Here is an 18,449-nt window from a genome sequence, read left to right as displayed (position 1 = left end):
TGGATGTTGAAATCTCCCGTGACTTCATAACATTGCTCTTTTGACATGCTTTTTCTATTCCCTGTTGCAATCTGTGGCTAACATTCCAGTTACTGTTGGGAGACTTATAACCATATAACAATTACAGCACAGAAACAGGCCATCTTGGCCCTTCTAGTCCGTGCCGAATGCTTACTCTCACCTAGTCCCATAGACCTGCACTCAGCCCATAACCCTCCATTCCTTTCCTGTCCATATACCTATCCAATATTTTTTAAATGGCAATATCAAACCTGCCCCTACCATTTTTACTGGAAGCTCGTTCCACACAGCTACCACTCTCTGAGTAAAGAATTTCCCCCTCATTTTACCCCTAAACTTTTGCCCCCTAACTCTCAACTCATGTCCTTTTGTTTGAATCTCCCCTACTCTCAATGGAAAAAGCCTATCCATGTCAACTCTATCTATCCCTCTCATAATTTTAAATACCTCTATCAAGTCCCCACCTCAACCTTCTACACTCCAAAGAATAAAGACCTAACTTGTTCAATCTTTCCCCGTAACTTAGGTGCTGAAACCCAGGTAACATTCTAGTAAATCTTCTCTGTACTCTCTCTATTTTGTTGATATCTTTCCTATAATTCGGTGACCAGAACTGTACACAATACTCCAAATTTGGCCTCACCAATGCCTTGTACAATTTTAACATTACATCCCAACTCCTGTACTCATTGCTTTGATTTATAAAGGCCAGCATACCAAAAGCTTTCTTCACCACCCTATCCACATGAGATTCCACCTTCAGGGAACTATGCACCATTATTCCTAGATCACTCTGTTCTACTGCATTCCTCAATGCCCTACCATTTACCATGCATGTCCTATTTTGATTAGTCCGACCAAAATATAGCACCTCACAATTAATGCTGATAATTGCTTATCAGCATTAAACTCCATCTGCCATCTTTCAGCCCACTCTTCTAACTGGCCTAAATCTCTCTGCAAGCTTTGAAAACCTACTTCATTATCCACAACGCCACCTACCTTAGTATCATCTGCATATTTACTAATCCAATTTACCACCCCATCATCCAGATCATTAATGTATATGACAAACAACATTGGACCCAGTACAGATCCCTGAGGCACACCACTAGTCACCGGCCTCCAACCTGACAAACAGTTATCCACCACTACTCTCTGGCATCTCCCATCCAGCCACTGTTGAATCCATTTTACTACTTCAATATTAATACCTAACGACTGAATCTTCCTAACTAACCTTCCATGTGGAACCTTGTCAAAGGCCTTACTGAAGTCCATATAGACAACATCCACTGCCTTACCCTCGTCAACTTTCCTCGTAACCTCTTCAAAAAATTCAATAAGATTTGTCAAACATGACCTTCCACGCACAAATCCATGTTGATTGTTCCTAATCAGACCCTGTCTATCCAGATAATTATATATACCATCTCTAAGAATACTTTTCCATTAATTTACCCACCACTGACGTCAAACTTACAAGCCGATAATTGCTAAGTTTTTCTCTTAGAACCCTTTTTAAACAATGGAACCACATGAGCAATACACCAATCCTCTGGCACCATCCCCGTTTCTAATGACATTTGAAATATTTCTGTCAGAGCCCCTGCTATTTCTACACTAACTTCCCTCAAGGTCCTAGGGAATATACTGTCAGGACCCGGAGACTTACCCACTTTTATATTCTTTAAAAGCGCCAGTACTTCCTCTTCTTTAATCATCATAGTTTCCATAACTACCCTACTTGTTTCCCTTACCTTACACAATTCAATATGCTTCTCCTTAGTGAATACCGAAGAAAAGAAATTGTTTAAAATCTCCCCAATCTCTTTTGGCTCCACAAATAGCTGTCCACTCTGATTCTCTAAGGGACCAATTTTATCCCTCACTATCCTTTTGCTATTAATATAACTGTAGAAACCCCTTGGATTTATTTTCACCTTACTTGCCAAAGCAACGTCATATCTTCTTTTAGCTTTTCTAATTTCTTTAAGATTCTTTTCACATTCTTTATATTCCTCAAGCACCACATTTAATCCATGCTGCCTATATTTATTGTAGATCTCTCTCTTTTTCCAAACCAAGTTTCCAATATCCCTTGAAAACCATGGCTCTCTCAAACTTTTAACCTTCCCTTTCAACCTAACAGGAACATAAAAATTCTGTACCCTCAAAATTTCACCTTTAAATGACCTCCATTTCTCTATTACATCCTTCCCATAAAACAAATTGTCCCAATCCGCTCCTTCTAAATCCTTTTGCATCACCTCAAAGTTAGCCTTTCTCCAATCAAAAATCTCAACCCTGGGTCCAGTCCTATCCTTCCCCATAATTATATTGAAACTAATGGTACTTGTGATCACTGGACCCGAAGTGCTCCCCAACACATACCTCTGTCACCTGACCTATCTCATTCCCTAACAGGAGATCCAACACTGCCCCTTCTCTAGTTGGTACCTCTACATATTGTTGCAAAAAATTATCCTGCACACATTTTACAAACTCCAAACCATCCAGCCCTTTTACAGAATGGGCTTCCCAGTCTATGTGTGGAAAATTAAAATCTCCCACAATCACAACCTTGTGCTTATTACAAATATCTTCTATCTCCTTACAAATTTGCTCCTCCAATTCTCGCTCCCCATTAGGTGGTCTACAATACACTCCTATAAGTGTTACTACACCTTCCCCATTCCTCAACTCCACCCAAATAGTCTCCCTAGACGAGCCCTCTAATCTATCCTGCCAAAGCACCGCTGTAATATTTTCTCTGACAAGCAATGCAACACCTCCCCCCTTGCCCCTCCGATTCTATCACACCTGAAGCAACGAAATCCAGGAATATTTAGTTGTCAATCTCACCCCTCCTGCAACCATGTTTCACTAATAGCTACATCATCATATTTCCAGGTATCAATCCATGCTCTAAGCTCATCCACCTTTCTTACAATGCTCCTAGCATTAAAATAAATGCATTTAAGAAATTCTCCACCTCCTCCTCTCTGTTTATCCCTAACGGTGCAAACAATTTTACTATCTTTTTCTTCCTTGTCCCCTACATCTTCGGTCTGAGCGCTCCCCTTCTCTATCACCTGCCTATCCTCCCTCACACACTGTCTACTAGCTTTCTCTATTTGTGAACTAACCTCCTCTCTCCTAGTTTCTTCAATTTGATTCCCACCCCCCCCCCCCAACCATTCTAGTTTAAATTCTCCCCAGTAGCCTAAGCAACTCTCCCCACCAGGATATTGGTCCCCCTAGGTTTCACATGCAACCCGTCCTTTTTGTATAGGTCACACCCACCCCAAAAGAGGTCCCAATGATCCAGAAACTTGAATCCCTGCCCCCTGCTCCAATCCCTCAGCCACACATTTATCCTCCACCTCATTCCATTTCTACTCTCACTGTCGCATGGTACAGGCAGTAATCCTGAGATTACTACCTTTGCAGTCCTTCTTCTCAACTCCCTTCCTAACTCCTTATAGTCTCCTTTCAGGACCTCTTCCCTTTTACTACCTATGTCATTGGTACCTATATGTACCACGACCTCTGGCTCCTCATTTCCCACTTCGGGATATCTTGGACACGATCAGAAACATCCCGGACCCTGGCACCAGGTAGGCAAACTACCATCTGGGTCTCCTGATTGCGTCCACAGAATCACCTATCTGATCCCCTATCGAGTCCCCTATTACTACTGCCTTCCTCTTCCTTTCCCTACCCTTCTGAGCTACAGGGCCGGATTCTGTGACGGAGGCATGGCCACTGTTGCTTCCCCCAGGTAGGCTGTACCCCCCAACAGTACTCAAACAGGAGTACTTATTGTCAAGGGGTACTCCACTGGGGTACTCTCTAGTACCTGACTCTTTCCCTTCTCTCTCCTAACCGTGACCCACTTGTCTGCCTCCCGTGGCCCCAGTGTGACCACCTGCCTGTAACTCCTCTCTATCAACTCCTCACTCTCCCTGACCAGACGAAGGTCATCAAGCTGCAGCTCCAGTTCCCTAACACGGTCCCTTAGGAGCTGCAGCTCGGCACACCTGACGCAGATGTGGACGTCCGGGAGGCTAGGAGACTCCAGGACCTCCCACATCTGATACAGAGAACAACAAGCTGCCCTCACACTCATAATTCCCCCTTTCCTCAAATAACAGGAAAAATTGAAAACTAAACCTACCTTGCCTTGCCCGGCTTATATCTAACTGCCATCAGGGTCCTTTTATCCTTTCAGTTTCTTAACTCAACCCGGAAGGATTCAACATCTTCCAATCCTATGTCACATCTTTCTACTGATTTGTTGCCATTCTTTACCAGCAGAGCCACACTACCCCCTCTGCCTACCTTCCTATCCCTCTGATATAACATGTAACCTTGGACATTCAGCTCCCAACTACAACCATCCTTCAGCCATGATTCAGTGATGGTCACAACTTTATAGCTGACAATCTGGAGTAGAGGAATAAGATTATCCACCTTATTTCTTATATTCCATGCACTGAGATCCAACACCTTGAGTTCTGTATTTGCTACCCTTTTTGACTCTGCATCCTTAATGCACTGATACGCGCTCTGCTGGCTGCAATGATGTCCTATCTTCTGCCCGCCCTTCCTGACAATCTGACTGCACGTTATCATTGCTTTTTTACCATCCATCCTGTCCTGAGTCCCTTCACTCCTCTCTACTGGATTAATTGAAACCCTCCCCAACAGCTCTAACAAACCTGCCCGCAAGAATATTGACTCCCCTTGGGTTCAGGTGCAATCCATGACTTTTGAACAGGTCATATCTCCTCCAAAAGAGATCCCAATGACCCAAGAACCTAAAGCCCTGCCCCCTGCACCAGCTTCTCAGCCATGCATTGATTTACCACATCATCCTGTTTCTACCCTCACTGGCACGTGGCACAGGCAGCATTCCAGAAATTACCACCCATGAGGTCTTGCTTCTCAGCTTTCTGCCTAGCTCGCCAAATTATTTTCAGGACCTCTATGCTTCTCCTCCCCATGTCATTGGTACCAATATGTACCAAGACATCTGGCTGCTCTCCTTCCTTCTCCAAAATGTGACATCCCTGACCCTGGCACCTGTGAGGCAACATACTATTCGGGTGTCCTGTTCACATCCACAGAATCTCCTGTCGATTCCCCTGACTATTAAGTCCCCTATCATTACCACTTCCATCTTCTCCCTTTTTCCCTTTTGCATCACAGACCAATATCAGTGCCAGTAACCTGGTCTCTGTGGCATTCCCCTGAGAGGTCATCCCCACAACAGTATCCAAAACAGTATACTATTATTGAGGGGAATGGCCACAGGGGTGCTCTGCGTTAACTGCCTATTCACATTTCCATTTCCCCTGACTGTCACCCAGCTACTCACCCTCTGCAACTTCAGGGTGACTACTTCTCTGTACCTCTGATTAATAATCTCCTCACTCTCCTGTACAAGCCGAAGGTCATCCAGCTGCTGCTCCAGATCCCTAACACGGTCCTCAAGGAGCTGCAGCCAGATGCACTTCACGCAGATGTAAGTTTGGCAATCTAAGAAAACTGTTACGTCCTAAAGCAAGACCTGGCTATAAATTGAGGTGATTTCACCACTATTGCTTTAAACTTGCTGGAATCTTTTGTAGAAAGCATTTCAACACTATATTTTTTATTTTCCTGTTCCTGGAATATACTGTACGATGTGATGTTGTAGGCAAAAACTATTCCATTTATTTAAATGCTTGATCACTCAGAACTCGGAATGGGTCAGTAAATTTCTCATATCAACAGGGGAGTGGTACAAAGCTAGGGTATCCAGATCCGAAATAATGCAAACCCTCTACGGTTCAAAATAGTGGGCAGGCAACTGACTGATCACTGCACAATTTGGAGGAGGAAGGTGGAAATCACCTACTAATGCAGAAAAATAAACCAATTATTTAGCTCTTCATGAGAAAAATGCAACTGATGCTGATTATCCATTTTAATTTAGAATTATTTTTAACTTCAGTGTGGAAACAGAGAAAGAAGACATCTGAAGTCAAGAGAAGGAGATGGAGAAGCAAAATATCAGAGCCTGGAAGATCTGTGATCAGGAAGGTAGATAAGAAAAACAATATATATTTAGGAGAGGCCAAATACTTCTGGAGAGAAATTCTACGTCTCTTAGCCCACAGGGTATACTGTAAAAGATAATTATTGTATTCTATTTAGTCAGACTCTCCGATCTCTCTTTCACTGGCACCACTGTTGTTGGCAGAATCTCAGATGGCAACAAAGAGGCAGAGGATTGAAATAGATCAGATGGTTGAATGATGTCACAACAGCAACCTTACACTGAATATTAGTAGGAAGAAGGAATTGATTGTGGGCTTCAGAAAGGGGAAAGTTGGGAAAACACACTTCAGTCCTCATTGAAGGGTCAGTATTGGAAAGTGCAAGATCCTGGCTGTCAATCGATCAGCAGATCAATGCTGGGCCCAATACATTGATATCATTACAATTAAAGCACAATTGTAGCTCTATTTCATTAGTAGTTTGAGGAAAAACTGTATATTACCAAAGACTTTTGCAAATTTCTACAGATGTACAGATGACTTGATGAAGGTGTATAAAATGATAAGAGGCAAAGATTTGAGTGGACAGTGAAACTTTCTGCTAGGAAGTGGTTTATGCCACAGGGCATAATTTTAAGGCATTTGGAGGAAAGTACAAGTATAGGAAGATGCCACAAAACACAAAATTTCAGGACATATTGTATGTCAGTCATAATAAACCTGATATTGACCTCTTATGTTGTAAGAGAATAAGTTCCTTGGCTCTCAACTGTGAGATACTTACAAATCCACTTCTGCAAAATGGTAAAGGTATTATATATATTAAAAAAAATTAAGAACATGTTTATTTGAATTTTTACCCTCCTCTCTCATTCCCAATCCATTACTATCTGCCATGACAATATTGTATGAGGTACAGTGAGCAGGGCTATGTGTCTGGGAAGGGTTAGCAGCAGCATTCAACTCTGACAGTAACCACTAAGCACATTAGGATAGGAATGCACTCATTTTTGTATAATTTGTCAGTGTGAAGCATCCCTACAAAGTGGATAAGTTTAAATTCCTGCACATACCTCTGCTATACAATTTAAGCACCCCTTTTAAAGTAAGTTCTAAACAAACCTTTAGGACTTTTCTTTTTCTTATCTCCAACAGGAGCACTGACTATTGGAGAGGGTAATTCAGGCTCAGTTGGTTTCTCTTCTTCATCATCCTTATTTCTTTGCTCTTCATCTTCTTCCACTTTTCTCCAAAAGTAGTCACTGTTTATTCAAATTCAGAATTAGGACTTGGCACATTTCATATATTGATAATGATACACAGGAGCAAATATTACATTTAAGATAATACACAACTTCCTAATGAGTGTAATGGCCTTACATGATACACTTTACTCAACTGCCTTGTTTTCAGTTTTATTATAATCAATAGTGTAAGCGTTGGCACGGACTAGAAGGGCCGAGATGGCCTGTTTCCGTGCTGTAATTGTTATATGGTTATATGGTTAATTGCATCCAAACCTACTCCTTCAATATCAAAGTGCCTATACATTTTTCTCCTTAATTTATTGTGTCAAATTGTTCCACTCAGATCATAACCAACATTTGAGTCTGGTATCATTTGGTACAAAATATCCTTCTTCAGCTCCAGATCTTCATCAAATCAAGAGCAGATTTCTAACCACTCACATTCAGTAATTGGATAGCTTTGGTCTTCATTAACATGCATTATAGTGGGAGGGATCATTTATTTGCAAGTGCATATTTAAGGTGAGGTTCACTATCTCTGCAAGCACAAAAGCAAAATGAACTAGGCAAAATGAGGAGGTTTGGAAGGAAGTTTCTGTGCAGGGAGAAACCTTAAATGTGACATATTCAAGATGATCATCTTTTGCAACCCACTAAATCTCATCTGTACAGTCATCAGTGACACAAAGAACAGAGGAATAGAAATGTCAGAAATGACAATCAGTTCTAAAATATTTTAACATAAAATCTTGAAAGAAAAGATAGAATAACCAAAGACTTGATCTTTTCTCACGTAGAGTAGAAATTGTATTGGGCCAAAATGTGATGCAAGTCCACAAATACAGATTGCATACACTCCAGAAAAGGGATAGCTGCACTGCCACACTCTAATCTATATATGAACAACTAATTCAATTATGCAACTATTTACTAAAACATGTCTCTCATGACCTGCCCTGAAATTCAGGCAACAGATAAATACTACCAAGCTCAAGATACAAATGATATGAAAGGTAAAAATAAAGGAAATAGTTAACCACTGTAAGAATAAAACTGGTAGGTTAATAAAGCCCTCTTTACAAGATAGTAAAGTGAAGACCAGATGCAAATAATTCATTGGAAAGGATTGGATGAAATATTCAAATATCTGTACCTTAATAGTCTGTCCACATGAGTCTGGTTCTCTGGTAAAAGCCCTTTCAACATAGAGTTCAGAGGTCCATTGATCCATTCCAAAGCAAACTTGACAGATTGATTTTTTTGCTCATTATCATTTGCACCAGTACCTTGAGTTGTATAGTTAGGGTCACTACAACAGTTAGACATTGCAGCAAAACATAGACTCTGGAAGGAAATAATTTGTGTTTATATACATTCAAATGCAGTTAAGTAAAATTATTTTGAAGCTTAATATTTATTAGAAATCTATTGAATATAATCAAGTTTATGGCAAATAAGATTTGTGCCACAAAAGTGGCACGTAATGACCCTCAATAATTATCTCCAATGAGAAAGAATCTATTTTACATTGTCATTCAATGACACTACCAGATAGAGTGCCTAGTGACATGGTGTCATGATAGCAACTTTTCTCTCAATGTCAGCAAACAAAAGAGTTCATCATTGACTTCAGGAAGGGGCAGGTGCATATGCTCCTGTTTACATCAATGGTGCTAAGGTCGAGAGATTGAGCGCTTCAAGTTCCTAGGAGTAAACATTACCAATAGCTTGTCCTGATCCAAAAAACATACGGGGGGTGATTGATAAGTTCGTGGCCTAAGGTAGGAGTCAATTTTAGAAAACCTAACACATCTAGTTTTCACCATAGTCCCCTCCTACATTTACAAGCTTAGTCCAGTGGCCGTGAAGCATACAGATTCCTTGTTTGTAGAAGTCAGTGTCTTGGACCTCCAGAAAGTGTCCACAGCAGGGGTGATTGATAAGTTTGTGGCCTAAGGTAGAAGCAGATGAGTTATACAGCTCTCGTTACATGCACATGCAGTTCAACTCTGAGTGATTATGCACAAAATTTTGCAGTTAATAACTTTTGTGGTATTTCTGTTTCAGATAATTAAAAATTGCAAGCACCATCTGAGAAAATGGACAACATCAGCCTTCGTGCAGTCATCCGCTACCTCAGCCTCAAGGAGGTCCACGAGGACATGGTGGCAACACTAGGGGAGGGTGAAAAATAAATGTGCTAGGTTTTCTAAAATTGGCTCCTACCTTGGGCCATGAACTTATCAATCACCCCTCATACTTGTAATTGCTATGATCAGAAAGTTCACCAGCACCTCTGCATCCTCAGAAGATTAATGAAATTTGGCATGCCTTCTTTGATCCTCACTAATTTTTATTGATGCGCCATATAAACAGCCTCTTATCAAGATGCATCATGGCTTGGTATGGCCCATGATCACAAGAAACTGCAGAGTTGTGGACAATGTGCAACAAACCACAGATTCTAGCCTCCCCTCTATTGAATGTGTCTATATTTGCTGCCTCAGTAAAGCAGCCAACATAAACAAAGAAGCAACCTACCCAGACATTCTCTCTTCCCTCCTATTGGGCAGAAGATACAAAAGCCTAAATGCATATACTAACAGGCTGAAGGACAACTCTATCTCATTGTTATAGGAGTATTTAACAGTTCTCTAGTACAATAACATGTACTTTTATTCTTTCAATTTACCTTGTTATGACCTTGCATCTTATTGCCTACATGCATGGCACTTTCTTAGAATCAGAATCAGGTTTATTATCAAAGGTATGTGTTGTAAAAGTTATTAATTTAGCAGCAACATTTCAATGCAATACATAATATAGAAAAAAAATAATTAAATAAGTAAACCAATTACAGTATACATATATTGAATAGATTAAAATTTGTGTAAAAATAAATACATATATATAAAAAAAAGTGAAATAATGTTCACAGGTTCAATGTCCATTTAGGAATCAGATGGTAGAGGGGAAGGTGGTGTTCCTGAATTGCTGAGTGTGTGCCTTCAGGCTTCTGTACCTTCTACATGATGGAAGCAGTGAGAAAAGGGCATGCCTTGGGTACTGCTGTCTTTCTGTAAAACTTAATTCTGCATTTTGTTATTGTTTTACATTAACAAATGTAAAACTTTAATGCATTGCTGCAATGAATTGACATGCATGAATGGTATGCAAGACAAGTTTGTCACATGTATCTCAGTACATGTGACAATAATAAATAATTTTGCTGTAAAACTTTAATCTGCATTGTTAATGTTTTCCCTTGTTCTATTGTAATGAAATGATTTGTATAATAGCTTATAAAACAACGTTATTCACTGTACCTCAGCACATGATAATAATAATCCAACTATGAAACAGGGCTGTAAACCCTCCCCAGCCACTGTCACCACACTGCAGGTTCCAATGCTTTCTGCAAAACTTTGAAAAGTACAGGTTTTTGATGTCCACTCTTATCCCGTGTATACCAAGCATAGTCCTTGATACATTTACCACTTAACTCCAATCCACCACCAATAAAAGATCACTTAACTTCAGCCACATATTCTGCAATTTCAAGCCTATGAGGTAAATGTGGGAATATCACTTTGTTGTACTTATTGTTGAAGATTAGACAATTTTATATATTTTCAAAGAAATTTATTATCTGACAATTTTTATCACTTTCTCTCTCTTCTCCCTCTCTCTCAGTAGAGTTTCTTGATAGACACCACGTTGGCCCTGGTAATATGCAGTGACTTCTGAGATACAGTTATAGAAAGGGCAAATCTAATTACCATCATTTTCTCTTAAACATTTTGTACTACAAAGTAATGCCTAAAAAAACAGGCTGTTTCAAAGGTGTAAAGAATAACTGCAGAGTATTTTCAAACATTGGGAATAATGTGTATGATTTTGGAAGAAATGCTGTTTCATAAACTACCCTATCTGATTCATGAATGTCAATGAAATACTTGGCTTCGATGGTATCCTTACTAGGCCAAAACTTGCAATGTTGTAGCTATTGTTAATACATATTAACTTTTGATTTTAATACTAAGTATTTGGAAGCAGAATACAAACCACTTCTGTACCAGATTCGGTATTTGGTATATATTCATTCCTACACAAAAATGCATGGAGACTGTATTTGTATGAAATCCAGAGCAACACACAAAGGATCTGGGGGAACTCGGCAAGTAATGCAGCATCTGTGGAAGAAAATGGACAATGGACATTTCTGATCAAAGTTCTTCACCAAGACCAGAAAGAAATGGAGAGTTTGGAGTGGCTTTGTCTCATCAGGCTTGGGCAAAATAAAAAAATCTGGTAAGTTTCTCATGCTTAAATCTTCATGACCCCTGGGGCCATTCCCACCAATAATTAGTATACTACTTTAGATACTGTTGAGGGGGAAGACCTACTGGGGGAAGCCGCAGTGACTGGGACTCTTGCACTGAGTCTGGTGCTGTGGCTCAGAAGAGAAGATAGGTGAAGGGGACTGCAGTGGTGGTAGGAGATTCCATTGTCCGAGGAACAAGATTCTGTGAGTGCAATAGAGACACCTGGATGGTACGTTGCCTCCGAGGTGCCAGGGCCAGGGTCAGGGATGTCTCAAATCAGGTCCACGGCACTCTAAGGGAGAGGGTCAGCAGCCAGAAGTCTTGGTACATATTGGCACCAATGGCATGGGATGTCCTGAAAAGAAATTTTAGGGAGTTAGGTAGAAAGCTGAAAAACAGGACCTTGAGGATAGTAATCTCTGAATTGCTGCCCATGCCATGGATCAGTGAGGGTAAGAATAGGATGATTTGGCAGGTGAATGCATGGCTGAGGAACTGTTGCAGGGGTAGGGGTTCAGACTTATGGATCATTGAGATCGTTTCTAGTGAAGATACAACTTGTACAAAAGGGACAGGTTACACCTGAATCTGAGTGGGACCAATATCCTTGCGGCAGGTTTGCTAGAGTTATTCGAGAGGGTTTAAACTAATCTGACAGGGGGATGGGAGCTGGAGTGATAGTGTTGAGGATGAGCTGGTTGGTTTACAAACAGAGGCAGTGTGTATCGAGACTGCTAACAAGGAGAGGCTTATGATGGGGCAAAATTACAGTCAACAGGATGAGTTGCAATGCAAAAAGTGGACAAAATTGAAAGGGGTGATGTTGAACAGGACTGAAGGTTTTGATAGTTGAATAAGTGCAGTATACGAAATGGTATACAAAATGCTCTGATGGTAAAAAAAAAATCAAATCATTAGAAAATCATAGGGTTGGTAGATGTTGAGTTGTTGTGGGTAGAGCTAAGGAACGGCAAGAGTAAAAAAGATCCTGATGGGAGTTATACACAGATCCTCAAATAATAGTAAGGATGTGTCTACAAATTAAAATGGGAGATAGAAAATGCATGCCAAAAGGGTAACATTACAATAGCTGTGGCAGATTTCAGTATGCAGATAAATAGGAAAAATCAGGTTGGTGCTGAATCCCAAGATGCAGATTTTCTAGACTGCTTACCAGATGGCTTTTTAAAAACAGCTCAAGGCGGAACCCACCAGGGGACCAGCTATTCTGGATTGGATGTTGTACAGTAAGCTGGAATTGATTGCTTAAGGTAAAGGAACCCTTGGGCAAGTGATTTTAAAATGATAGAATTCACCCTAATGATAGAATTCAGATGTATCAGTATTATGGTGGAGTAAAGAGAATTACAGGGGTATGAGAGATAAGCTGGCAAGAATTGATTGGAAAAGAACACAGGCAGGGATGATGGCAGAGCAGCAATGACTGAAATTTCCAGAAGCAATTCGGAAGGTGCAGGATATACACATCCCAAAGAGGAAGAAATACGAAAAGGCAAGATGACAGAACCATGGATGACAAGAGAAGTCAAAGCCAACATAAAAGCCAAAGAAAAAGCATAAAAGGGATTTTTAAAAGAGAGGGGCATAGCTACGATGGTGCTTAACAGTGGCTCCCTTAAGCTCATAAGACCATAAGATACAGGAGCAGAATTAGGCCATTCAGCCCATTGAGTCTACTCCACCATTCCATCATATCCTTTGATGTCCTGACCAATCAGGAAACTATTAACTTCTGCTTTAGATATTCCCATGGACATGGCCTCCACTGCAGTCTCACGTGCAGAGCATTTTGCAGATTCACTACTCTCGGCTAAAAAATATTCTTCCTTAGCTCTGTTCCAAAAGGTCGCCCTTCAGCTTTGAGGCTGTGACCTCTAGTTCCGGATATCCTCATCATAGAAAACATCCTTTCCATATCCACCTTATATAGTCCTTTCAACGTTTGGTAGGTTTCAATAAGTTCCCCCTGCATTCTTCTAAATTTCCGTGAGTACAGGACCAAACCTGCCAAACACTCCTCTTATGTTAACCCCTTCATTCTTGGAATCATCCTTGTGAACCTTCTCTGGATTCTCTCCAATGGCACCACATCCTTTCTCAGATATGGGGCCCAAAACTGTTGACAATACTCCAAGTGTGGCATGACTAGTGTTTTATAAAGCTTCAGCATTATCTCTTTGCTTTTATAGAACCATAGAACACTACAGCACAGTACAGGCCCTTCAGCTCTCCATGTTGTGCTGACCCATATAATCCTTAAAAAAAGTACTAAACCCACACTACCCCATAACCCTCTATTTTTCTTTCATCCATGTGCCTGTCTAAGAAGCTCTTAAATACCCCTGATGTTTTAGCCTCCACCACCATCCCTGGCAAGTCATTCCAGGCACTCACAACCCTCTGGGTAAAAAACTTACCCCTGACGTCTCCCCTAAACTTCCCTCCCTTAATTTTGTACATATGCCCTCTGGTGTTTGCTGTTGGTGCCCTGGGAAACAGGTACTGACTATCCACCCTATCTATGCCTCTCATAATCTTGTAGACCTCTATCAAGTCCCCTCTCATTCTTCTATGCTCCAAAGAGAAAAGTGCCAGCTCTGCTAAACTTGCTTCATATGACTTGTTCTCCAAACCAGGCAACATCCTGGTAAATCTCCTCTGCAGCCTCTCCATAGCTTCTGCTTCCTTCCTATAATGAGGTGACCAGAATTGAACACAATACTCTAAGTGCGGTCTCACCAGAGATTTGTAGAGTTGTAACATGACCTCTCTACTCTTAAACTCAATCCCCCTGTTAATGAAGCCTAGCATCCCATAGGCCTTCTTAACTACCCTATCAAGCTACGCAGTGACCTTGAGGGATGGATGGATTTGAACCTCAAGGTCCCTTTGTTCATCCACACTCTTAAGTAACTGACCATTAATCCTGTACTCAGTCTTCTGGTTTGTCCTTCCAAAATGCATCACCTCACACTTATCTGGATGAACTCCATCTGCCATTTTTCTGCCCAACTCCGCAGTCTGTCTATATCCTCTTGTAACCTTCAACAACCTGCAGCTCCATCCACAACTCCTCCAATCTTCGTGCCATCCATGAACTTACTGAGGACTATTTGGGGGCCTACTCCCAACACAGTGATTGATCCCTTCCTATTTCTGCCTTTCACCAGACTGACTCCGTGGAACTACGATGTTGTGGCCATTACTGAAACTTGGTTGGAGGAAGGGCAGGATTGGATGATGCAGATCCCAGGGTTCAGGTGTTTTAAAAGGAATAGGATGGGAGGTAGAAAAGGTGGGGGGAGAGGCATTACTGGTCAGGGATAGTATCACGGCTATAGAAAGGAGGACGCTGTAGAGGGAGTGTCCACTGAGTCGGTCTGGGTGGAAGTCAGAAATAGGAAGGGATCAATCACTGTGTTGGGATTCTACTCCCCTTGAAATAAATGCCAACATTGTATTTGCCTTCTTTACCACGGACTCAACCTGTGAATTAACCTCCTGGGAATCTTGCACGAGGGCTCTTAAGTTCCTTTGCACTTCTTATGTTTGAATTTTCTCCCCATTTAGATAATTGTCTGCACTATTGTTAATTTTACTGAAGTGCATTATCAAACATATCCCAACATTGTATTCCATTAGCCACTTTTTTGCCCATTCCTTCAATTTGTCGAAGTCCTGCTATAATCGCATTGCTTTCTCAGCACTACCTACCCCTCCGCCTATCTTTGCATTATCTGCAAACTGGCATAAAGCCATCAATTCCATTATCTATATCACAGACAAAAAGGGAAAGTAGCAGTCCCAATACTGACCCCTGAGGAACCACTAGTCACTGGCAGCCAACCAGAAAAGGCCCCCTTTATTCCCACTCACTGTCTCCTACCTGTTTGCCATTCCTCTATCCATGTCAGTATCTTTCCTATAAAACCATAGGATTTTATCTTGTTTAGCAGCCTCATGTATGGCAATTTATCAAAAGTCTTCTGAAAATCCAAGTAAATGACATCCATTGCCTGTCCTTAGTTAACCCTGCTTGTTACTTCCTCAAAGAACTCTAACAGATTTGTCAGGTAAGATTTCCCTTCACAGAAACCATGCTGACATTGACATTTTATCATTAGTCTCCAAGTACCCTGAAACCTCATCCTTAATAATAGAGTCCAACCCTTTCCCAACCACTGAGGTTAGGCTAATTGGCCTATAATTTCCTTTCTTTTGTCTCCCTCCCTTCTTAAAGAGTGGAGTGACTTTTATAATTTTCCAGTTCTCCAGGACCATGCCAGAATCAAATGATTCTTGAAAGATCATGACCAATGCATCCATTATCTTTTTTGCAACCTCTCTCAGGACTCTGGGATGTAGTTCATCTGGTTCAGGTGACTCGTACATCTTAAGACCTTTCAGTTTGCCTAGCACTTTTTTTAGTTTTAAACTAAATAGTGTGGAGCGGGGTTTCAACAGACTGGAGAAGTATGGATAAAGTAAAAAAGTGTGGATAAAGCTAAAGAAAAAAGAAAGATAAAAAGGAGAAAAGTAAGAGTGGATGAAAAAAGTGCAAGTGCAAAACAGTAAAAGATTACAAGATTTTAAAACCACTGAGTGTAAGGGCACTTTATTTGCATGCCCGTAGCATTCGAAACAAGGTTCGTGTACTTGTGCCACAAATCAGTACAAAAAGGTATGATTTAGTGGTAATTACAGAGATGTGGTTGCAGGGTGGAGAGGATTAGGAATTAAATATCCAAGGACATCAGGTCATACAGAAGGATAGGCAGGAAGGTAAGGGAGGTGGGGTAGCACTCTTAATTAAAGATGAGATCAGGGCGATAGTGAGAAACGATATAAGATCCAAGGAGCAGGATGTTGAATCCATCTGGGTCGAAATTAGGAGTAGTAAAGGGAAAAAAGTCACTGGAGGGAGTTGTCTATTAGCCACCAAATACACAATGACATTACAGTGGCACGGGCAGTAAACAGAGAAATTTCTGAGGCATGTAAGAATGGAACAGCAGTTATCATAGGAGATTTTAACTTGTATGTAGATTGGGTAAATCAAGTTGGTTGAGGCAGTCTTGAGGAGGACTTCATAGAATGCATCCATGATGGCTTTCTTTAACAGCAAGTTACTCAACCTACAAAGGAACATACTATCTTAGATCTAGTCCTGTGCAACTATAGGGGTAAAATTAGTGATCTTGTTGTTACATGACCACAGTTTCGTACTGTGGGCATCACTTTAAAACGCTTGGATGAGGCAGGACTATGAGATCAGTGTAACAAGCTGTGACAGACCTCTGGGACTTTTAGGAGTGAGAGAGTGGGGAGAGAGTGAGGGGGAGAGAGGGGGGAGAGTGGGAGAGGGGGGAGAGGGAGGGAGGGGGGAGAGAGGGGAGAGAGGGGAGAGAGGGGAGAGAGGGGAGAGAGGGGAGAGAGGGGAGAGAGGGGAGAGAGGGGAGAGGGGGGAGAGGGGGGGAGAGGTGGGGAGAGGTGGGGAGAGGTGGGGAGAGGTGGGGAGAGGTGGGGAGAGGTGGGGAGAGAGGGGGAGAGAGGGGGAGAGAGGGGAAGTTTTGGACTGCGGGCAGGAACAGCTCACTACAATATGGGTAAAGTCTGAAACTTCCCATGCCCAAAGGATTGGGTTGATTAATGGCACACAGTACACATTGGATGTGTGACTGTCACTTCGTATAATCCATATGTGGATTTTGTTGGAGTATCCTATGGCAACTACTTTTATTAACCCTTACCTGGAGTCAGGTGTGCTATGTGGTAACCACTTGTGCGAAGGGATATTCTGTGACTATCACCTTGTGGTATTTCTACGTGGACTTCGGAATGACTCAACAGATAAGATCTTCAGCCACTGTTACTTCGTTTTCCCAGCATAGAACCTGTGGAATTTTTCATAATCGCCTCCTCGCTACATTTTAACGTGGATTTACAAATCTCTCCCCTCATTTATACCATGGATTACTGGACCTTTCTAGTTTGCCATCTTAAGACTTTAAGAACTGTCCCTAAGCTTGACTGTCTGGGAGCCACACACGCATAACACTGTTAACTTCTGTTTATTTTGCTTAATTTTCTATTTTATGAGTAGATACTAATAAAGATAGTGGTTTTAACATCAAAACCTGACTCAGTTTGTGATCTATTGTTGCTGGTACATAACATTGTATTTAGGGAACCTCTTGGAAACAGTGATCACTGTATGATTGAGTTTCTCATACAAATGGAGGGTGTAATAGTTCAATCTAAAACCAGTGTATTATGCCTAAATAATGGACACTACAATGGGATGAGGAATGATTGGCTAGTGTAGAACTGGGAACACGGGTTATATGGTGGGACAATTGAAGAACAGTGGAAGACTTTCAAAGCGATTTTTCACAGTGCTCAACAAAAGTATATTCAAGTTAAAAGCAAGGACAGTAAGGGTGGGGAGAGTCAGCCTTGGATAATTAAGAAAATAAAAGAAGGCATCAAGCTAAAAACTCATGCATACAAAGTCGCCAGTAGTGGGAAATTGGAAGATTGGGAAAACTTTAAACAGCAACAAAGTGCCACTAAGTGAGCAATAAAGAAAGGGAAGCTCGATGACGTGCCACATTAAAGACTTATCCATAAGATAAGGATGAATAGAGTTGGGGATGATGTATTAGCATGGATAGAGAATTGGTTAACTAATAGAAAGCAGAGAGTTGGGATACATGGGTGTTACTCTGGTTTGCAATCAATGGTGAGCGGTGTGTCACAGGGGTCGGTGCTGAGCCTGCAATGGTTCA

At 41.3% G+C, this 18,449-nt stretch overlaps 1 protein-coding gene across 2 annotated transcripts in view; it reads right to left on the bottom strand.

The window, feature by feature from the left end:
* The window catches only part of eno4 (enolase 4), a 91,173-nt gene that overhangs the window by 47,176 nt on the left and 25,548 nt on the right, over positions 1–18,449 (bottom strand). For both annotated transcript variants that reach the window (XM_073027838.1, XM_073027839.1), the window contains 2 exons: positions 8,469–8,659; positions 7,191–7,330 (listed from right to left, as the gene is read on the bottom strand). In XM_073027838.1, the coding sequence (XP_072883939.1) occupies positions 7,191–7,330; positions 8,469–8,659 (331 nt within the window). The remainder of the gene's footprint in view (positions 1–7,190; positions 7,331–8,468; positions 8,660–18,449) is intronic.

Source organism: Hemitrygon akajei, chromosome 23, assembly GCF_048418815.1.
Source record: "Hemitrygon akajei chromosome 23, sHemAka1.3, whole genome shotgun sequence".
NCBI lineage: Eukaryota > Metazoa > Chordata > Chondrichthyes > Myliobatiformes > Dasyatidae > Hemitrygon > Hemitrygon akajei.
The sequence above is the reverse complement of the archived record's forward strand: the minus strand, read 5'-3'. Positions and strand labels throughout refer to the sequence as shown.